The following is a 23,918-nucleotide window of genomic DNA, read 5'->3' as shown; positions in this document are numbered from 1 at the left end:
GAGTTCCCACTCAAACCTTTGCTATTTATTTTTTAATTGACATGAAATATACATATTAACATGAAAATGTATGTATTAAGTAATATATAAAACAAACATAAGAGTTACAAAATAACAGAAAATAAGAGCAACAGCAGCACCATCACCATTGCAGTAATATGTAAAGTAATAAATAAATAATATTTAAGTAATATATAAAACTTTCTTAACAGCAGCATTACAATATAATAACTTAAGAACAACTGCAGGCTCCAAAGATGTATGAAAGAATAATGCACATGAATAAGGTATAAGAGGAAGTAGCATCACAAAGACAAACACACACACAACTATTTTTCACACACCCAAAAACTACCTTAAAGTGCAATATTGTCCAAATCAAAATCTTCCCTAAACTATGAAGAACTGTAACTGTTGGATAGTGTGCAATACTAAATTACTTGTGCATTCTCAGCAGGACGACGACTCACTTAAGCGTTCTTGTCCAGTTGAGTTTCAGTATAGAAAAACTGAGCTCAGAAAGGATGCTCTGCCTCCGATGCGAAAAGACAAGAGCTTTGAAGGCTGTACCATTTCAGGCAAGCGGGGGCAGGACTTTTTTTATATATTAGGTAAGGTGTGAGGGCAAGATTAGGGGGGTGAGAGTCTAATGTTTATTTTATTTATTTATTTACCAGAAGAATACGTCATTGAGATTAAAATCTCTTCAAGTGACCTGTGGGGTATACTACAAACCTCGATTAGTGGGTTAGCGAGGTATGTTGCGCTCAAAGCCTAGGTTAGCTGGGACACGAAAGCCGATCTCTTTTAGTGCCGCTGTATCACCATGGTGACTTATGCTGTCAACCAAACCTGGTCGGGAGCAGGTTTTCAGTTTAGTCTATGGGGTTAGATCGGCGTGCGCAGCTTCCTAGCCCCTCTTTTTACAATGTCGTCACCATTTGTGGGTTTTCCCGTGGACCTCGGAGCCCACATCGTACAGGGGTCTCTCCGGAGACAGAGGGTCTTTTGGGACAGATATGATCCCTTGGCGTTGCCTGAGATTATTCTTTATGAGAGATACAGGTTCTCATCAGAGGGTATTGGCTATGTGATCGTCCTCGTTGGACCTTATGTAGACAGTACTCACTGTTGCGCAGTGTGTCTCCGTCAGAGAGTGGTAGAGTGGAGGTAGCGCGTCAGTCTTGAATTTCTCTGTGCGGGGTTCATCTCCCAAGTGATGCACATCTGTGTGAAGCTTAAGAAGTCCCAAATCATGTGTCATATGGAATACTTATTCACTTAAGGTTATGAAATTATATTTTTGTGCTTATTTGGAACTTGAACCCATGTTCTCAAGGCCGTGCTGGCACCACATCTATGGGGGTAAAAGGCATGATGGAACCGTGGATTTGAACCCCGGTTTCTGGCGTTCGGGTCTTATAATAATCCACTACGCCACCGCCGCTACCTCACAGCAGTTCAAAACATATGTGATACATTTATTATATAGGGTATATTTAAAGTGAATTCCCTAAATTACAGAACAAGGCAGGTTGGACGTTGCTTATGCATTTTGAAATTGTAGCCCATGCTATTTCAGGGTATCTGATATATGTATATATGTATATATATATATTATGTATGTGTGTATATATGATGTATATATATTATTATAATATATATAATATAGTGTGTATCTGTGATATATATATTTCCCAGTATATATTCCCGACGGCCCTAACTGAAACGGTTCACTAGAGACCGTGTTTTGTTGACGCTCCCTAACGGGCAAAACATGCGACAGGCGGTAGCGTCATCGCAGCGCGACAGAACCGAGAGCGGGAGAAGTTGTTCTCGGCTGAACGTGTGAGAGAGAGAGAGAGAGAGATCGAGACGGGAGAAAATAGACTTGAAGAAGGAGCGAACGGATAGAATTGAGGAGTGAACGTGGAAACTTGAAGAGCAAACATAGAATTGAAGAGTGAACGTAGAAACTTGAAGAGAAACGAAGAAAAGGATATCACGGAAGAAATAGAAGATACGGAGGAGGATTTGACGATACTTAGAACAAAAAAAGCCTTCGCATTGGAAGTGAACGGCTGGAAAGTCCTGACTTGTTTGTACCCCCCCCGTTCTGGGAGAGCCCGGATCCACGCTAAAGCAGCCTGCCAGCCTGCTCAAGAACGGTTGATCGTATCGTAGCGGTAGGAACGGAACGCCCCCCTTTCATTGAATCGAGTTCACTCCGACTTGCTGGGTACCCATTTTATTTAGTTTGTTATTTTTCTTGTGGACCTCTTTTGGGTTCAGCGTTTTAGGTTCAGTGTTATTAGTATTGTGTGAATAATCTTTGATTGATTCTGATTGATCGTTAGATAAAAGGTCAAACGTGCCTCACTGTGTCTGTGTGTTATTCCTTATATCAGAGTTTACAAGCCAGTCTCCTTATAACCTGGAATTGATGCACCACTGCATTGTGTTATATTATATTTAACAATACAGTTGGTTACAAAATCATCATCACTCTATTGGGATTAATGGCGAACAATTCATCATTTGGCCTAGTTATTTTATAGACTATGCAGAATCCTTTCACTTATACAAATTTACACAATCTGCTATTTTTTGCCAGCACGCCTCCCTAGCCAGTATGTGAAATCAAATCAAATTTATTGTCGTTTTGTTGATAACAAGTAACAACAAAACGAGAAGGCGTTTCTCAGGGATGGTCAGGGGAGTCAATACATACATTCCGACACATTCATTTCAATCATACATCCCAATGAAGAATAAAATAGATGTAGCTGGATAGCTAAAATAGCTAAAAGACCATACATGTATATGCACTGAATAAATAAAGACATTTAAAATGCTCTAAAAATAGATAAAGTGCAACAGATTAAAAATGATTTATGAAACTGTTCAGCAGCCTGGTGGTGGAGCATCTTATGCTGCGATAGCGCTTCTTGAGGGTAGAAGCTGAAAGAAGCTGTTCAGAGGGTGAGAGGGGTCTCTCACTATTTTCTGGGCCCTATTCCTGCAGCGGCTCAGAAATATGTCCTGGACAGAGGGAAGTGAGGCTCCAATGACCTTTTCCGCTGATCTCACCACTCTCTGCAGGGCCTTTTTGTCCACCGCACTGCAGCTGGAGAACCAGGTAGAGATGGCGTACGTCAGCACACTCTCCACTGCCCCCCTGTATAATGTGGTGAGAATGCTAGGAGGTAGTGAGGCCTGTTGGAGTTTCCTCAGGAAGTACAGTCTCTGTTGGGCTCGCTTCACTAGCCCAGTGGTGTTTTTGGACCAGGAAAGGTTGTCAGAGATCTGTACTCCCAGGAACTTGATGTTCTCCACCTTTTCACGATTGCTGATGCAGAGGGGTGCGTGCTTTGGTTGTAATCTACGGAAGTCCACGATCATTTCCTTGGTCTTTTCCGCATTGAGCACCAGGTTGTTGTCTCTGCACCAGTTCTCAAACAGGTTGACCTCCCCTCTGTAACTGGATTCCTCATTTTTGTGAATGAGACCCACGTCTGTAGTGTCGTCTGCGAACTTAACGAACATGTTGTTCTTGTGCCTTGGCACACAGTCATGGGTCAGCAGCGTGTACAGCAGTGGACTGAGCACACATTCCTGGGGGGATCCTGTACTCAGTGTGATGGATTTGGAGATGTTTTTCCCAACACAAACTGACTGTGGTCGCTCCAACAGGAAATCCAGTATCCAGTGACAGAGGGTGGGGTTTAGGACCGGGAGGAGAGGTTTCTGTCTCTGCGGTAACACCATGATGGTGTTAAATGCAGAGCTGAAGTCAACATACAGGATTCTAGCATAGGTGTCTCTCTGTTCTAGATGGGTGAGTACTGTATGCAGGGTGGTGGATATTGCATCCTCTGTGGAGCGGTTTGAGTGGTAGGCATACTGATGTGGATCCAGTGATGCAGGTAGGCTGGATATGATGTGTGGTTTGATTAACCATTCAAAACATTTCATCACTATTGGGTCAATGCGACAGGACGGTAGTCATTCAGACAGGACACAACAGACTTTTTTGCAACTGGAATGATGATGGATGTTTTGAAGCATCTGGGTACTGTGGCTTGACAGAGAGAGAGATCTTGAAAATGTCTGTTAGGACTAGGGATGTCACGAGAACCGATACTTCGGTACCAAGTCGATACCAAAATTCAAAAAACGTGACGGTACTTGTTTTTCTTAGTACCGTAGGTACCGAGGATGCAATTCCTCCGGACGTCACATGGGCAGCATATACACCTACACGGGAACATGGAAGACGGTAACTGCAGCTGCAGCGAGTGCGACGGCTCCGCCTCGACTCATTGATAAAAAGAATAGCAAGAGTCGTGTCTGGAAGTACTTTGCGTTTGGAATGCTGCTCCGCGCGACTGTTTCAGACGGGACCCGTTTCAATGTTGCGCTTCTAAACACGCATGGTACGACTGCGTTCGGCATCACTTGCTTGATGTTGTTTTGATTAAAGATCGGCAGGTTGTAGTGGGTGCGGCAGTGAATGTGTGCATGTGTGTGCGCGTGTGCGTGTGTGTTGTGAGCGTATGCAATTTCAAAGTAAACAAACCAACTCAAAGACTATGCATGCATCCAAAACTATACGTTCAAAACAAAATAAACAAATCAAAAACAGCGTTGTTTATTCGCTTCAAATACTTTTTCTTTTCAAAACTTGGTAATTAATACGGCGCGGTACCGAGCGGTTGAAAACAATGTTGGCGTCTCCTGTGGCTACCTTGCGCACCTGCGTTATATTACTAGGTTGGAAGTTATGTTTTAAACCCCGCCATGCACGCAAGTGTAAACGTGAGCTGCATGACTGCCTTTCAGCGCCTATTTTTTATTATTATTATTATTACTTGAACCCTACATGCCACTGTTCTTTTTTTGTAATGTTAATAGTGGTTTATTTTTATTCATTACTTGAAGGCTACATGCCAGTGCCACTGTTTTTTGTAATATTTAAATGTTTTTAATAAATAAAGTACATGGGATTTATTGTTTTGTTTTTGACCGTGGTATCGAATTGGGTATCGAGAATCGTGGAATTTCACTGGTATTGGTATCGACTACTAAATTTCTGGTATTGTGACATCCCTAGTTAGGACATCTGTCAGCTCATCAGCACAGGCTTGGAGCACCCTCCCCGGGACATTGTCCGGGCCGGCTGCTTTCCGAGGGTTGGTCTTGGCCAGGGTTCTCCTGGTGTCGGCTGGGCTGATGACCACAGGTGGCTGACCGGATGGAGGGGAGAGTCCAGTCCCCCCTCTCATTGGCCCCCCTGGTGCCTCAAACCGGGCAAAAAAGTCATTGAGTCTATCTGGGAGAGAAACATCACTGTCCTCAATCCTCTGCCTGGTCTTGTACTGAGTGATTTGTTGAATCCCCTGCCACATTTGCCTGGTATTTCCTGTGCTACAGAGGTTCTCCTGGATTTTCCCTGCATGGCGTCTTTTCGCTGCTCTGATCCCTCTGGAGAGAGCTGATCTGGCTGAGCAGAGAGCGGCCTTGTCTCCTCCACTGTATGCAGCATCCCGAGCCTTTAACAGCTGACATACCTCAGCAGTCATCCAGGGTTTCCGGTTATTACATACTGTAAAGGTCTTCCTCAGTAACATCCTCTGTGCACTTGGCAATGTAGCACATCACCGTTTCAGCATATTCATCAATGTTGATGTTAATGTGATGCTCACCCTGAGATGCTGCTGTTTTAAAATCTCCCAGTCAGTGCATTTAAAACAGTCCTGCAGTGCTGACACTGCTCCATCTGGCCACACCCTGATGTGTGACTGGGTTGTGGCCAGTATCAGCCTGGGTTTGTAAGCTGGAACCAGCAGCACAGATTTATGGTCTGAAAGGCCAAGATGGGGTTGAGGAATGGCCTTGTATGCCTCAGCAGTGTTGGAATAGACCAGATCAAGTATATTTTCTCCTCTTGTTGTGTTGCCCCTAGCTGTTATCTGATTTTTGAACTCCTCATAGGAGTTAATTATGACTATCTGTTCCTCTTGAGTGAAATAGACTGCTCTTGCTCTATCCATTTTGTAAAGGTGAGTAAAATGACGCGATAAACGCCCCTTTCACGTGAACGCTCGTTGAACCTAAAGCGGAAAACCTGGCTCGACTAATCGAATCCTAAGTGAGCGTTGTAGTACTATTTAACTCTGATCGTCTCTGTTGGAGCCATTTTTGTTCTTTCTTTGTTAGTATGATTATAGTCATAATGATAAATTAAGAAAAGCTTCCTATGATATTAGAATGAATTATCCTGATCTAGTCAATCAGTGTCACTGGGTGCTTGGGCAATAATGGGCACAGATTCACGTTAGTTGCTATGTAGCCCCACCTCCTACCACCTTACGTAGACCAGGTGATCACGCAGGTGTTAGGGGATTCAGTTGTCAGGAGTAGGAAGGGGACACAGTTTTTTGACCGTGGTAAAGAGAGATGTAAAGTATCTAAAAGCAAATAAACGTTTAAGGAAAGAAAGTAACCCGCGTGTCATGAACATCACTGAATGCTCCTGTCATAGCGGCTCCGCACAAAATAATTGCGTCGGAGACCGCAACATTAAGTCAAAAAACTCCTGTGGATGAGAGGCCGATGGATTAAACTTTTTGAACTTTTTATGGACTATGGACTGTCGGCTTTGAAACTTTGTGACAAGGACAAAGCATTGGAAGGATTATTGGATGGATCCTACAAGTCTCCGGTCCTTGAGTAAAAGTTTATATCCTGAAGTGCTTCGGAACAAAGGGTGGCCTAAAACTGAACATTACGAAGGTTGTCAGTAATATGTTCTAAACAGATGGACTTCAAATGCTGAATACAGAACGCGAAAGTGACTAAACAATTACTAGAGTGGAAGCTGTTTAAATCGCACAGCGTATGCCCAAATAATTAAATGCTGAAGCAATGATTGAACAAAGCATGAAGACTCTAATCTCGACTCGCGGTGGCAAACTGGGTGTGTGTACAAGAAAATTGAATGAAAAGTGAAAGGTGAAAAGTGGGATTCCCGTCCCCTTACACGTCCGGAAATTACTGCAAACCAGACCAATTTTCGCCAGCAAACGACAATTGCCACGTCGCATCACTTCACGTTTTCGACTGCCTCATTTCGTCGGATTCGGATTCTCTCGCAGGAGGCGTTAATGGCCCCGATTAGCATATGAATAGCAGCAAAAACGCGCTAGCCAGACAGATTTTCTCACCCAGGATTGGATGTAAACAAAACGGAAAATCATTTGTTATTGGCTGCCACCTTGGGCCTTTCTTTGCCCTTCCTAAAATTCCTCCCCAGCATTGGATGAAAAGCCTACGTTTTAAACAGGAAACTCATTTGTGATTGGTTGACAGACATGTCACTCTAGGTCAGCCTGGGTCATTGTACATTTAAACCACACCCCCAACCCACATAAATGTAACCAGCCCGCTCCTCTTATATCCAATAATATTAATTTTATTAATATTAAAATCAATAATTATAATTGTTATTATGTTGTATATTCATGTCATTGTTATCCTTTGGACTACAGTATTATGACCATGAAGGACATGAATAAATTTGCCAGGAGGAAAGGAAAATCTTCTAGGAACATGTTTATTCATAGAAAGATATAAACTTTATCCCTAGGGAAAATTCAGGGTCCAAGTAGCTTAGAGACAGATACATCATACATAACATACACATACAACAAGCAGGATTGCAGAAAGGAAGTTTCTGGAATACAATCAACAAATAAGAATAAAGATACTATACACTAGACAATAAGGATTAAGAAACTAAGAGAAAGATACCAAGTAACAGACAACAGACAAACAAGGTCCACATTAATGTGCTGAGGCAGTATGATAAGAGCAGGGACTAACCCTGTGGTACATGAGAGATCTGGTATGATTTGTTGAGGTGCAAATAAGTAAGGCAAGACAGTGCAATATTAAGTCAGTAGACCAGCATTAAATACTAAAAACTAAAAATGGGTAGCAGCACAGAGATGTATTGTAAACCAGTGTGTGTTAAGGTGCAAAAGTTAAGGCAAGACAGTGCGTCAGTATGAGTTAGGAGACCAGCATTAGATATTAAATATGGGCTAACTAGAGTAGTTATGTTTACCTATTAGGGGAGGCCTGTGGCAGCGTAGAGATGGATTGAAGATATTGACAATAGATAAATAATAGGGATGCACCGAAATTTCGGCCACCGAAAATTTTCGGCCGAAAATGGCCCAAAAGCGCATTTTCGGCTTTCGGCCGAAACACTTATCACCGAAACAACACGGTCGAAACAGGAAATTGTGATGATGCAAACAAAAACCGCAGCCAGCACACCCTTGTCTGGATAAGCGCCTCTGCGCCAATATAATATATAGTGAAACAAATGACACCTCTAGCTAAATGTAGTCATCTAGAGAACCAGCTACAACCTTGTTTTCATCCAAATGAGCCGTCTTTAGCGACGGCTCGCTATGAGACAGCTTCTATGAGCTGTCGGCTATCATCCGCGAGCTTAGGGACCGTCTGCAAAGTGCAAAACGGAAAACGGTGTTGTTGTTTTTTCAGTGCTAAATAAATATTTTTATACTTTTAATAATTGTAATTGATTTATTCTTTGAATTGCAATGCCTTGATTTTAGTGAGGTTAGTACACAGTCATCGCTATAAATTCAATGGTAGGCCTACTAATAATTGGCATAATAATTTATTTCGGTGTTTCGCTTTTCGCTTTTCGGCCTTGGTTTCCTCATTTTCGGTTTTAGGTTTCAGCCAAGAATTTTCATTTCGGTGCATCCCTAATAAATAAATATGGCCAATAAAGTGCACAATGTAAACATTGGAAGAAATTTTTTTAGCAAACTCCTATCATCTTTCCCCATGTAGGGCAAGCGCACTGTCCTCCTTCTGTCAACAAACACTCCAAACATTTTGGCGCCATGTTAAAGCGACCTCCTGCTGAGCTCGGAACGCTACGGTCAGGATAGGCCACGACTTTACCGTAGACTATAGTCATTTTTAACATATCTAAATCCCATTTACCACCGGAATTCCCCTTTCACGTATCTAGATCAGTACAGCAGAATGTAAGCATTATTGTTTAAATCTTACCCTTGCTCTGGGTCGTAGGGCATATGATTTGTCTCGGCGTTATGTAGTCGACGCACAGCTTCCTGTAAATCACAAGACCAAAAAAACACACTTTAATAAAGCAACTTACACTGGTTCTTTCTCATGGGTTATTTTACAAGGCTACTTTTAGCTGTTTGGGCTAGGCAGGCTACTTAAAAAACGCTTTACTTTAAGGCTACTTTTAGCAGAGCTAGCTAGCTAGCTAGCTAGCTAGCAATCACTGAACATAATCTTACCGCAATCTTCGGATTGTGTACCCGCCTTCTCTTCTTAGGGTTAGCGGTAGTGCTGGAGTCTTCTGTATATACCCTTTTCTCCAATGCTGCCATCCGATCCTCCATGGACTGCAGCCTTGATTGTGTTATTTTAAATTCAGCAGACATTTGTTGAAAGCCGTCATTGAGCTACCGAGACAGGCCCAAGATTGCGTTCAACAGCCGCTTCTCCGTGTTCTGCGGACTGGCGGTAGCACTAAGGGGTTCACGTCGCGGGTTCGAATGCTGAGGAGTTCCAGGGGATGCTCTGTAAGAAAGACGGCGACTAGTCATAGTGGCAGCTAGTCAAAACCACATGAAATGTAGAGTACAAGAACATGCTCGTTTTAAAAGTACTCTTGGCCATGTCCTCGCACGTGATTGGACAAGGGCAAGAAGGCTCGCCATGCTCCTCCAATCACATGCGAGACGTCAATAATATAAACAAGCAGATGTGTTAGTTGTGTTATCAGTTGAAAGATGGAAGTACCAACACACAAGAAAAGACCTCGGTGCTTCTGCGGACATTGCAACAGTGAACTCAGTAGTTCACAGTATTATAGCCACAGAAAGCTCTATTTCAAAAATGGAGTTTGGGAGAAAAAATCCAAAAGGGCAAGGACAGAAAATGTACAGAGCCTATCCAGTCAAGACCCAACCGGCAGCACTTATGTATCGTTGATGTGTCAAGACATCGAAGATAACTTGGTTAGTGTTGGAGAGATTGATGAAAGAGAAATGCACACAGAGGAAGTGATGGAAAATGTTGAAGAAATGTACCCAGCGGCCGACAGTTCAGACAACGGTGAGTACCACAATTTAACTGTTACCCGTACAGATGGCGGATACAGATATTGTTAATGTTTATAAAACGGGTGGCTTAAATCAAGCGATATGATTGGTTCCTAACTGTTGTATATTGAGCGTGTACACACAGCTATGACGCCCGTTCAGTTTACAGAGTTCAGTATCACTCCGCACCTAACTGTTTATTTATATATAAAAGCAATAGCATAGTTCACTGAAGCCTAAAAACATGTTGATGGCTGGAGAGGGTGGAAATGTTGTAAAGCAATAGGCACACGGTCGCCGGCAATTTAGCCTTCTATCGAGTTCACTCGAACTCGATAGTAGGCTAAATTGCCGGTAAACCAAGCTACCGTCTCTAGCCTAGCCTTCTCTCTGAAGGACGCTACCGTGTGTTGCATAGCAACCGCCGTACACTTTGCAGGCAGTTAGGAGGGACTACTTTTCTGTATTTGTTAAAAAAAATGCTTTTCCAACTTTCTCGCTTTTTCAAAATTGAGGGTGTCTATGACTTTCATTTTGCCATACATACTTATGTAACCATTTTATAAAAGCAATAGATCACTTCAATCAGTGGTATACGGTCATTATACCACAGTTAAGGTGGTATAATAAGGTATAATGCATGACTAACTTTTGCACGGGTTGTTTTGCAGACGAAACAACAGATGACCAAAGCATTCATCTTTTCCTGGACTCCAGCGATTCAGAGTCAGTGCAAGATGATGAAGACATCTCCTGTTATGTGGTAAGCATGACATTATGAGGAATGAGGAAAAATCCTACCTCTTAGGACACCAATTTTCTTTGTGAATGAATAATATATCATAAAGAAATAAATGTTCTTCATTAAAATACAGGATGCAAGTATAGGCTAACTGAAAAGCACCATGCCTAAACGTATGCATTCCACTGTATTGTTTTCCACTCTCAGTAGTACTGCTACTACTGTTTATCTCAGTGTACAGTTTACATTTCTGTTAGGGAACTATGAAAGCAACTAAAATAAACAATTATAATACAATTCTAAAAAATCCCCTGAATGAAGTTCCCACAGAGTAGCCTACTTTTAACATAACACGATTTGCACTATACAGTAGCTAGCAGTTTAAGATGCACATGATTTTTTCAAACTAGTTCCAAAATCTTTTCACATTCAAATTGCCATGTTAATGATGGTCTATTCACTCTCAAATGGGTTATTCATGTGCTGAGTATGGTCATTTGAGGTGCTCAGTATGCCTTTTATTTACATTTCCATAGGATGAACTTGTGACTGAAGAGGATAAAGAGGGGGAAAGCCTTGCTGAGGAGCAGAGTGAATATACTGACATACAAGATGGGGAGGCGAATGGAAGTGATCAGTCCAGAAGTGAACACCCAGAACACCTTTATCTAGCGCTAAAGAATATGTCAATCCATTACGTGCTTACTGTTACAAGAGTGTCGTGCAGTCTCTGGAAGGACTAGTTAAAAGACCTGGATTTGAAGAGAAATGTGAAGAATGGCGAAATCGGAAAATACCTGATGGTTTGTTAGCAGACGTATATGATGGACAAGTATGGAAGGATTACCAGTATGTGAATGGGGAGCCTTTTTAAGCAGAGCCAAACAATTTGGCCTTGATGCTGAATGTGGACTGGTTCCAACCTTTCAAAAATGTACCTTATTCAGTTGGAGCCATCTACTTGGTAATTTTGAATCTACCTCGTGAAGACCATTTTAAGGAAGAAAATATTTTTCTCGTTGGACTAATACCTGGACCAAAAGAGCTATCTCTGAACATAAATGCTTTCTTAGACCCCTTAGTTGATGATCTGCAAGAGCTTTGGCATGGTGTGATTCTGGATGACAGCTCTTTCTTAGGACATCAGGTTTACAGAGCAGCTCTGCTTTGTCTATCATCAGATATCCCTGCAACTCGAAAATGTGGAGGCTTTGTTGGACATGGAGTATACAGAGGTAATTGAAACATTCCAACATTCTTTGCTATAATTAATTAACATTGTTTCTGATCATTGCATCAGTAAAATCAATATGTAAATGTTCACATTGATTATTTTTTCATGGATAGATAGCAGTTGGTCTGTTTCATTGAATGTTCAAATATAAATGTGTGTGTAACATATTACATTTAACTTACATTTGCAGGATGCCACAAGTGTTTGAAGACGTTCAGCAAGAAATCATTTGGTGAAAAAAATGGACTACTCTGGATTTGAGTGGTCTTCGAGGGAGCCACGCACATCAAAGGATCACAAATACAATGCTGGAAAACACAAACGGGCAACGACGAAGGCAGCTCAGAAAAAGATTGAGCACACATATGGCGCTAGATGGTCAGAACTTTTCAGCTTGAGTTACTATGATGCAATCAGATTTGTCGTCATCGATCCGATGCACAACCTTCTCCTTGGTACGGCAAAACATGTTTTCAGACTGTGGACAGAACTAGGAGTTTTAACAACAACAAAACTTGATGAACTTCAAGCTAGAGTGGAAACCATCAAAGTACCTTATGAGGTTGGAATCCCTTGCGGATTTCATCTGGCTTTACAGGATTTACTAGCCTGGTGCTGCCAGACCATCGTACTTCATTTCATTTGTACAGAAGGTCTGGAACTGCTGTAATTGGCAAACGTTCACTCACTTGGAGGCGGGTGTCTGTTGAAGTTTAAAACGATTGGATCTGCCCAGTGCCACTCTGGATCTGCCATAACCAATCGCAATAGCGTTTGGTCGTGACATATGTCATGCACCGGGACCGGCTGGAAACTACGTTGCACGCATGCGCAGGCTGTGTACACAAAGAAAACAAGATGAAGCGTGAAGATGTCTGTCAACGATAGCTAATTTGAGAGTTCTAATTTGAGAGTTCAAGGAACAATTACAAATTCAACATTAATATTCGATATTAAGGACAGAGATAATGTTTTCAGTCAACTGTCGAGGCTGGGTCTTGTCATTGACAATACGTCGCTTCGGTCGTATCGGATTTGCCGAAAATGCTGCACGATGATTACCAGGCTACTGCGCGATTCAGAAATGTTTCAGAAGTGGAAGAACGCGGAGACTGAGACATGCCATGGGGGAGATGCCAGTTCCACTGACAAGAGAGACAGAGAACCTACACCGTCGAAAACTCTGAGGGCCGTAAAAAAGTCCAAGAAATCCACTGCAATGCCGTCGAGAAGCAGTGTGACCAAGGTAAGGAAACCAAACGAGTTGTTATTTATTTGTAGTCTCTGTCATGCTGTTTTCTCTTTTGTTGTATTGCCTCAGATAAACATCCATGTAATTGTTATCAACAGTAACTGCTTCCCTAGTTGAAACGCAACCTAACTACATCAGGAATCTCTCACCTACCCCCTCAGTCAGGGCTGTAAAACTAACTAATTTCCCTTTTTTTAATTTCAGGTTGTGATCTACTATGACCTCGTAGAACAGACACTGATATGCCAATCTGACATAGCTGGCATTGTTGAGAATTTGGCAAAAAGGAAGTTTACCAGAGCTGCCAATCTCATTTCAAGACACAAAGAGATGATGGAGCATTTAAAAGCCAGTGTGTTGGATGTAGTGGAGGCTGAGTGTGTGACCCTGGGTAAACAACAGAACCAGTTCATGCTGTGGAGGGCGAGTGTTGAAGACCTGCAATCATTTTCATTTCAAGAGTTACACGATGACCTGAAGCGCCTGTCCCCGTTCCTGTTCAGCATTATGTCAAGAATCACAAACGACTCTCTCCCTCACATTTGTGCTGCAGCCTCCGTGTCTTTGAGAGGAAGAGAAAACCGCTTATCAGCCCTATCATACTACATCAACTCAGTGTTATTGTATGGTGGGGCAAAAAGGGCAGTTTTCCAGCGACTGGCCAAACTGGGCATCTCTACAGTACACTCCAATGCAGTTGGCAAACAGCAAGAAATGGCCAACTACTGCATGCTTCCAGTGATGTCCTTAAAACAGGACTTGGAGTCATTCCTGAATCAGCCCAGCACAGATGAACAAGAGAGGATTATTCTAAGAAGCCTTGAAGATCTGTCCTTATCAGGTGAGTTTGTTCAACATAACCTTTAGGTAAACTTTAGAAGTATGCATTTTTTTTCCTACTATATTGACTAATTGTATTTATTTGTTCACTACCATAGAGAGCACTGTCCAACCAAGCAAGGAGGTGGACGTCGCTGATACCTTCACATTCAAAACACTGTCAGACTTGGGTAGTTTTGGGTGTTGCTCCATTGTCTACCTCAGCACTTCGAACCTCATCTGCACCTCAGACATATTCAATCATATTCGACAACCTGGACTTTTACATGCAGACGCATCATCAGTCTATCAGCCAAAGCAACAAGTCAATACACTGGATCCACCACATGTGTGTCATCAACAGAATCAACTCACTACACCTCGACAAGTTGAAACCGGCAAATTCTATGATCGACTATGATCTCACAAATTCACTTCCTGGACCAGACACACAAGCCAGTATGCGCCGGGAATTTGTTGTTTTGGGGAGCCGAATCTTGACAACTTATTTGGAATCATTCAAGACCCTCTCCAGTGTGGTTGTTCGCCACATCCCCCACCAGTTCTCTGAAAAAATGTCCCAGCCATCCACTCATGTAAGTTTCATGTCCTTAAAATATCAAATTAAACAAATCATTTTGTAAATGCACAGTGCAAGTTGCAGAAATAATGCACTTATTTGCATGCTTTAAGTGTTTCACACACTGACACATAATTGTAATATTACACTTTTGCAGTTTCCACTTGGACTTCTATTCAAGGATGAAACACAAACTGCTGACTTGGTGGATGTGCTCCAGCACCTTCAAAAGGAGTAAATATCATGCAAGATCACTAATTGCTTTGTGTACCCTGGGACAGTTTCCCATACATGGATTAGATTTATCTGTTGACTGAAAGCACTAGTGAAAATCAAGCTATTAGTCTGGGAATAGTCTCAACCCATGTAAGAGAAATGGAGCTATTGTGTTTAAATTGATATTCTAACTGTAAGTCTTATCTAGGTATGTGCCAAGATGTCTTGATGGGCTTGAGAAGATTTTGATCGGGGGTGACAGACTCACAGAGGCCAATTCCCGGAATATCCAGTTGGCGTTTGCTGATGGGGAGACAGAGGAGGACCGACTGGAAGGCCTCGTTATCAAATTTGAAGACTGGCACGCTATTCGAAATCTCTTTGAGGTCAGTATTGTAATCATTAACTACATGCACCCGGATACACTATGGTCATTTACAAAAGGCACATTTTAAATACTGCTTTCCAAGGCTTAGAGAAGTAATTAATTCAGTTGTCTAAGGACTGGTTCAAACATGATGTTTTTGATATGCATTACAGATATATCATCAGATCTTCTTTAGTGAAGCATCTGCCAAAGACCATGGCACACTCCTCGCCAACATGAATCTCTTGAGGTAATCAATCACCAAACATCTGAAACCATGTGTCTTCAGATTAATGTCATACTGACATTCATTACTCTTTATGTATATTATTCTATAATTAATTTCTCTCTACATGTTTCCTCCTAGGGAGTCTTCCCCTAGAGATGATCTTCGCCAACCATGAAGTTGGCGTGGATCTATGAACTGTGTGTGTGTGTGTGTGTGTGTGTGTGTGTGTGTGTGTGTGTGTGTGTGTGTGTGTGTGTGTGTGTGTGTGTTACAAAGAAAGCACAGCCACCATGAATTCTGCTGCTTTCCATTGGTTACTTAATGGTACTACAAACAAACACGCCATCATGAATTTATGAACTATGAATAGAATCTCACGAGCAGATGTTTTATACAGCCATTTAAATAACTTCTGTCATTTACAGGTGCAGCAATGCAAAAAAAGGCCCACATGCTGCATACAACGCCTACAAACAGTTTGTGCAGACTGACACGACAGCACTTTTCCTTGCAGCAGCAATGGAACATTTTCATTTGGACGATGTCACAGGTTTGTATCTGTTACATTGTGTTAAAATGATTATATCAAGGAATCAAACAAATGTTTTTCTTGGCGTAAGGTACAATGAATGAAGTTAATTATTTTATTTTGTTTTTTGGTCACAGCCACTCCTGACGGGTTAATACCAGACCACATCCAGCAAGGCTCTGCAGAACAGAAGAGGACCTGGCTCCATGACTCTGTTGCAGAGGTCGTTGACAAGTTTTTGATGTCAACAGACATTTCTGAACTGTCAGCTGGCGTTACTGGCGTTACCCAAAGCACTGAGAGGGAGAAGCTCCCTTGTCGTGAGCCAGGTTGCTCCAAAGTATTCATTTATGGAAAAGCCAGAGTAACCCACGAAATTAAAGTCCACAGTCTTGTGGTGGCATCTTTGCAAGTTGATGAGCCGGCTTCGTCTGGTTTGATTGAATACAAAAAACAGCACACAGAGGCCAGGCTTAGCTTTGGATTTCTGCTTTTTGACATGTTGGATGCAGTGAAAGAGGGAGATGGGGAGCGCTTGATAAGGCTGTACAAGGTGGCACTCCTGATTTACAAGGCTTATGGGCACACAAATTATGCCTACAGCACTTTCCTTTTGACAGTACAAATCAACTCAACACTGTCCCCTAGGGTTGCGCATGATGTCATCTGGAACAGATTCTGGAATAGCGGGGGTGGAAAAGGGAAAAACATACCTCTGGATCTGCACCTCGAGCACCTTAACAACTTCCTTAAATCCTTTCTGAAGAACAAAGGCGCTAACCTTACAGAGAGAACAGCTGACAGGGTCAGCAGGTCTGCTGGTGTATTAAAAACCCTAATTGACACAACAGACAGAGAGCTGCAGCTATCCCGGCCCAGTGGCATCCACCATGCAGCTGATCTCCAAAGCAACATTTTAATTTTGGTTGAGGTATTCAGGAAGACGGAAGTCTTCAACCACCAACCGGGAATGTCACCGTCATCATGGACGCCGAGCTGCCCAGCACGAACTCCCAACTGTTCTGCCTCCTTCACTTGGTCCTCCATAAGTGCGACAAGAGGGGAGACGACAACAACTATCGGCTTAGCAGCATAGCTAGCGTTCTCCTTCGCTAACTCCTTCACGACTAACGGAGCCAGCTGGAAAATCAAACTTTTCCTGAACCCGGTGGGGAGAAGTGCCACAACATCATGGCCACCAACGAAACTCAGCAAAGCTTCTTCTTGCTCCGGCATTATTTCATCGATATTCGGCAGCGTTGCAACAACAGACAGAATAGCTTCTCTTGCTTCCTTCTCCATTGTCTTCCTGTTCTTCTCCCGACTACAACTGAAACTTGCGCGCAACTTCGACGTCATCGTTCTCAGCCACTTCCTCTGTTCGCTGATTGGTCACACAGAAATTTGTTCGGGCAAAATCCCACTAACAAGCCCCAGCCCCAGACTGACTACTGAAGGGAAAATTAAATTTGGGCGGAAGTAGGTGGGCGGGCGGAGCCAGGCTAAGGCTGTTTTGTCTGAAGGGGCTTATCAACAACGAACACTATGATATGTGGTTTGACTTTGTGCAGGCTTGTATCATACTCTGCTCCAGAGTCATATCCATCGATAAACTGGAAGAAGCAGATGGATACCTGCAGACATTTCTCTCAAAATGTGTCAAACTGTTTGGCCCATTGCACTGCACCCCCAACATGCATCTACATCTTCATTTGAAAGAGTGTATGTTGGATTACGGACCAGTTTATTCTTTTTGGTGTTTTTCATTTGAGTGTTTTAATGGAATACTGGGAAAGTTTAATAACAACAATAGGACAATTGAAGTCCAGATTATGAGGCAATTTCAACAGAGCCAACAGCTTCATATGCCATGGACTTTGGAATATGGTGCTGAATTTGCCAGTATTTTAGGAAGACAAATGGTTGGGACTTTGTCATGCAATGACACAGCTGATATGCTTTATGTGAGGCAAGTGTTTTGGTGTCAGCAGAAAGACTTTTCTTAGAAAACTGTACAGTGATGCCTCTGTCTCCATTGCACAAGACAATCTTGGATGAGCCTGACAGACATGCAATGTTGGCAATGTATCGTCAGATGTACCCTTGTGTCACTAACGTTGTACATTTGTCATGACATGCAAACGGGTAACATATCTGAATGTAACCTACTCAATTGATGGCTCTAGAGCAGAAAGGTCTGCATATGTATATGCTAAGTGGTGTGGAAACAGTTTTGAGGAACCCATCCTTGACCCTCTAGCAGAACTACGACCAGCCATTATAAAGCAGTTTATAGTTGTTAATGTTGTGTCAAAAGGTACGACATTCAAACATGTTATTGCGCAAGTTTCCTGGCTTCATCGCCATCCGGACAGACATTTCATTTCTGCATTGAATTCCATTATATATCAGCTTCATGAAATAATCAACTGGAATGCTCTACGGTCATTATTATTGTACAAATATAAGTCAAGATGTGCTGAACACATGGAATGGATTCGAGAGTGTTTGGCTTTGATTGTCTAATTCAAGGTGATTTTAGAGAATGAATACCAAGTGTGCAATATGCAGTCATCATTACAGAAGTTGAATTCTTTAAAATGTCTAAAAATGTAAACATTTCTCAAACAAAGCTTTGTATTATAATCACACTTAGTTCTGTGCTAAACCATGAAAGAGTAAACAAAGCATTGTGGTTTATATTTTAGGCTCTTTAAAACTTTTATTGTGTTCACACAGAATTTTGCACACTTGGGATTCTCTCAATCACTTTTTAATTAGACATTGGAAATGGACATTGGAAATGGTTTGCATGGAACACTAAAATGTTCCCATAGTTGTTGAGCACATCTGATTTCTGTGCATTCATAATGTTAAGAGCATTCAAGATTGTTATTTCATGAAGCTGGTTATAATGGAGTTTAATGCTGAAATGAGCAGGTGACTTAAACTTATGAACTGTAGTGTATTCAGTAATTAATCTAGCATACTTTCATTAAATAAATCAATTCAAGTTAAAATTTAAGAGTATAATTAGGCTATACTGAGCCTAATCTATTTATACCAGAGATTTTCTTAAAATGAAGTTAATACCTTTGTATAGCTAATTTGCATGTGTATAGCTCACAGAATCTGCATTTACATGTTAAAGCTTCCCCTACAATTAGGGGGAGGGGGGTCATGGGGGACGAAATCTGAACTTCTGTGACAATTTCCGGTGCTGCTTTTTGACGGGAATCCCACTTTTCATGCATTGGTCATAAACATCACTGACTGCTCCTGTCATAGCGGCTCTGCGCAAATTAACTGCGTCGGAGACCGCAACAGTCTCTGTCGATCCAGGTTTTCCCAAGAAAGCCTGGGTTCAACGAGGTTCCTAGTATACCCCATTGGCCAAGACAGGCAGCAGTAGCCTACAGTCACACATAGCATACACACAACATTAGAAAAATAAAACAACTGAAACAGTTGGCAGGGGGGAGGGGGGATATCAATATCGCAAGACATTTTGGGAGGTTCAAGGAAGAGATTAATATTACATTTTAGCAACAAAGTGTAGTCTTGTGGTGGACTCTATAGACATAATTCACCATACTGTGTTGACATGTTCTTGTTCTGTGTTATAGGGACGCTGTCTCTTTAAGATCACGTGACTTGTGTGTTGATATGCTGGTCGGCGCGATGTTTGAATCTAACTGTTTTTATATGATGAAATTAACGACCTGCTGTTGCATTGTCAATGTGAGAAATTGTCTCTACACTTTTATCGCAATTTCTACAGTCTATAGCAGAACGTCTTACCTGGGAAAGTCAATATCAAGATATCAATATCGCAAGACATTGCGTGATGCGGGATCAATCTTGCCGTTGTCTTTCAACGTCTGTGTCCACGAGTGTGTGTGTGTGTGCAGTGTGTCTTCACGTGCGTGCGTTAGGGCTTTGACTCCGAACTTCGTTATTCGAATATAATTTGAATATTAAAAAATATATATATATATATTCAAACAAATATTTGGCAGCCCTTAATATTCGAACATGTTATGCACATAATTTTTTTATGTTTGCTTGAACGTTGTTTTCAATTCAGATTCCAAGGCTTTTTCACGCCTGGTTAAGTTGTGAATTGCGAGGCTATTATTGGTCATCTTGGCTCCTGTAAGTGACGGTAGCGTCCTGACTGCTGGTTAGCGCCTATTTTGTATTTTATACCAAAACTATGGACGCGCCAACGCCGACAACTGCCCCTGACGAGGAGGTCGAAATTTACACGCCAGATCATTTTAAAAGCAACGTGTGCCGTTACTTTGGGTTCGAAAAAATACAGGGGAAAATCGCTGGAAAGGACAAAGTAATTTGTAAAATATGTAGGACCAAACTTGCATACCACGCGACAATCAGCAACATGAGAGCCCACCTGTTAACGCTACATCCCGGCAAGCTGGAAGAGGCGGAGGAGGGGTCGGGATCGGGGCCGAGGCAGCCCAGAATCGACACCATGCTTGCCCATTCGCGAGGCCTCCCCTATTCCCGTCAAAATAGAGCGACAGATTTACTGACACGGTTCGTTTGCGAAGATATGAGGCCCATTAACGTGATACATGGGAGCGGGTTTCAAGCTTTCGTCCACAAGCTAGAGCCATGATTCAAGATCGCCTGCTACAGAACCATGAGTAGTAGTGGTGGATTTCATGATTTGTTTGAATGAATCAGTTTGCGTCGGTCAGTTCGCCAAGAAGAGTCGTTCGTTCGTTCGTTCACATTTCCGGTAGCGATGAATCATGATTCTCAGTCACTGAGTCGGTCAGACTCGGCTCCTCCCTCGTTCTCGTTCAAACGAATCGCGAATGCACGTTCTCAGCCGAGTTGGTCAGACTCAGCTCTTCCCTCGTTCTCATTCTCAAAGGAATCACGATCGTGCAATGGTGCAAACAGTCATCAATCAACACATACACAACATACACACAACATTAACTAAGTTCCTTTTAACTGAGGAGCGCTTCATGGTCGGACTCGTCATGTTGTTGCCCGGCTGGCTCTCGTGACTTCTCAGTCCTCACCACTAAACACAGTCAGTGAACGAACGGCGACTCGCGAGTCAGCGACTAGTGGGTCGAGCTGGGAGTCGAGTCTCTGCGAGCGAACGACGACGAACGAGTCGAACGAGAGCGGCGAATCAGGTCGGTTTGTTCATTTTAAAGAGTCGTTCGTTCACGAGCCACCACTAATGAGTAGCAAAATAACGAAGCTGTACGACACAACCAAAGGTGGCATAAGGGAAACGCTGCGTGGAGAAGAACTCACACTGACCACTGACGGGTGGAGTTCTTTGGCTACTGAGTCCTATGTTACGGTCACAGCCCATTTCATTGATGAGGACTGGAAGAGCGGTACTTGGGGATCACTGACATCCCGTGCATGGCTCACAATTAACCTGGCAGCGAGAAAGGGGCTTTCAGAGCGTTCCGTTGCAACAGCATTCAGCCGCCTAAAGGCTGCCGCTCAGCATTTCAAGCACTCCCCTACAGACAGCTACCTCCTGGAGTCCAAGCAGAAGCTCCTTGGTCTCAAACCAGTCCAGCTCATCAACGACTGCCCCCCACGCTGGAACAGTACCTACGATATGATCTGTCGGGCAGCTGATCAACAAGCCCCTGTTGCAGCAGTGATAATGGAGAAGAAACTCAGCCGTCTGGAGCTCAGCAGTGTGGAGTGGACCCTGATGGAGAAGGTCAGTAATGTTGGCTAATTATGTTGGGTCTAATAATATTATATCCCTAATGATAACATTAGGCTACTGTTTGCAAATGTAGTAGCCTAACACGTATAAGCCTAGTTAACGTTAGCTAAGCTAAGTTTGTGTTTTGTGTAACGTCAAGTGGCACAGCCTATCGGCGCTAGGATAAAATAAAATTAAATATATTTAATATTTGAAATTAATTATTTATTAATTATGTGTTTGTCCCGCAGGTGAAAGACGTGCTGAAGCCGTTCAAAGTAGCCACCCAGGCGCTGTCAACAGAAGACTACCCAACAGCATCAGCCGTCCTCCCCCTGCAGTATGTGCTTCTGACACAACTCAAGCCATCCACCGATGACCCGGCAGGACTAAAAGAGATGAAAAAAATGATGTCAACTGATCTGAAGGCGCGATATGGCCCCAACAAGGATGCATTCTTGCTACTGAACACAGCCAGCCACCTCGACCTGCGTATGCACTGGCTGTTTCATTTGGAACAAGAGTCGTGGCAGGCAGTGCGAGATAAGATTCAGAGGGAGCTTGCAGAGCTTATTATCCATCCCCGTGCGGTCTCTTACCATTAAAGACATGAAATTAAAATATAAAAAAATATAAAAGGTTAGGCTATACGGGACGTAGACCAACTAATTTCACGGATTCCTGTGAGACCAGGTTGTCTTAATTACATCTGTCGCATATGTCAGGTGAAAACGAAATGTCAAGGGAAAGAGGCGGTGGTTGAAAAAAGTATTTTGATCGCTTATAAAGTTCACTCCTTGCTTATAATGGTTTATTTGTTTCCCAGTATAATTTCCTTAGTTAAGAGAAAGTTTTTCATTTTTGAATTGTAAAATAAGTAAAATAATTAGTTGCGAGTTTTTGAAATTATTGGAAGCGAGTCGATCTGACCTTGCCTGCTGAACCCACGGCCCAAAATAAAGAACAGCCGAGACAATATCCTCAAACATGCCATTAAGGTAGAACTTAAAGAAGGTTACGAATACCGGCGCTTTTTCTCAAGGCTATGTGCGCCAACTTTTTTTATGAGATAGAGACCCCCTTAAAGATGAAAAGATAATTCGAACCCTGGAGTGCCTTTCATAACAACTCAAAGCTGCTTTATAGCCCTACATTGGAAAAATAAAAAGAGCATTACAAAACGTAGCCTAAACAACACATTAACAAACAACAAATTTATTTTTAACAGTCAGACCGAATAAAAATGTGCTCCAAAGAGAAATGATAGCCTACGACAACGAGCGCCCACCCCCGTCTGACAGCAACCCGCTGTCCTGGTGGAAGGAGAGAAGCCCCAAGTACCCCCATCTCGCCCAGCTTGCAAGCGGGTACCTGACAATATGCGGGACATCCGTGAGGGCGGAACGAGTGTTTTCCACCGCGGGGAACATAGTCACGAAGCAACGCTCTTCTCTAGAGCCAGAAAATGTTAACCACCTTGTGTTTTTGGCAAATAACTTTAAAAAGTCTGCAGTTAGATAAACAGCCAGCCAGATCTTTGTTCGAAACAATTTGTTAATGGGCCGTTAATGGCTGGTAGGATGTGTTTTGTTTTTAGGTCTACCTTTATTAGGTGCCAAGCACAAAGTGTGAGGCAACCTATTGAAATTGTTGTTGTTCTGTTACTGCAGCTGTAGAGGTTGACCCAAGATTAACAGACAGCAAATATTACACTGATTGGCCCAAAGGTGGCTGTTACGAGCCCACATCAAAACATGTGAACAACTAACATAATAACTCAAAGAAACAGATTTTCTGGAAAGAAAACGTTTTTTGTTTATTTATTTTCCATATATCGGTTTGGAAAACAGAATGAGACGGTTGCCACAAAAACAGAAAAGAAAACACAACCGCTCCCACCATAAAATAAAAGATCAAAGATCAACAACGATCAAAAATAATACATACAGATTGAACAAATGAGTTCTGGTTTAACAAAAGAAAAAGTGTGACCAGCCAGCGTCTGCCATGTCGAGGGTGTGAGAGAAAAAGAGAGACAGCCATCTTGGAA

At 42.4% G+C, this 23,918-nt stretch overlaps 1 protein-coding gene across 1 annotated transcript; it reads left to right on the top strand.

Moving 5' to 3' along the window:
• Nucleotides 1-13,379: 13,379 nt before the first annotated feature.
• LOC311350635 (uncharacterized protein) lies at nt 13,380-23,243 on the top strand (the record flags this gene model as incomplete). Its single annotated transcript, XM_084470699.1, is given in 12 exon segments — nt 13,380-13,406; nt 13,617-13,835; nt 14,417-14,827; nt 14,969-15,045; nt 15,236-15,413; nt 15,568-15,644; nt 15,777-15,780; nt 15,783-15,822; nt 16,566-17,201; nt 21,678-21,880; nt 22,120-22,360; nt 23,170-23,243. Coding segments are annotated over 12 exon segments (2,187 nt in total).
• Between the last annotated feature and the right edge of the window lie 675 nt (nt 23,244-23,918).

The sequence above is a fragment of the Micromesistius poutassou genome (genome assembly GCF_964030765.1).
Source record: "Micromesistius poutassou genome assembly, chromosome: 7".
Lineage (NCBI taxonomy): Eukaryota > Metazoa > Chordata > Actinopteri > Gadiformes > Gadidae > Micromesistius > Micromesistius poutassou.
The sequence above is the reverse complement of the archived record's forward strand: the minus strand, read 5'-3'. Positions and strand labels throughout refer to the sequence as shown.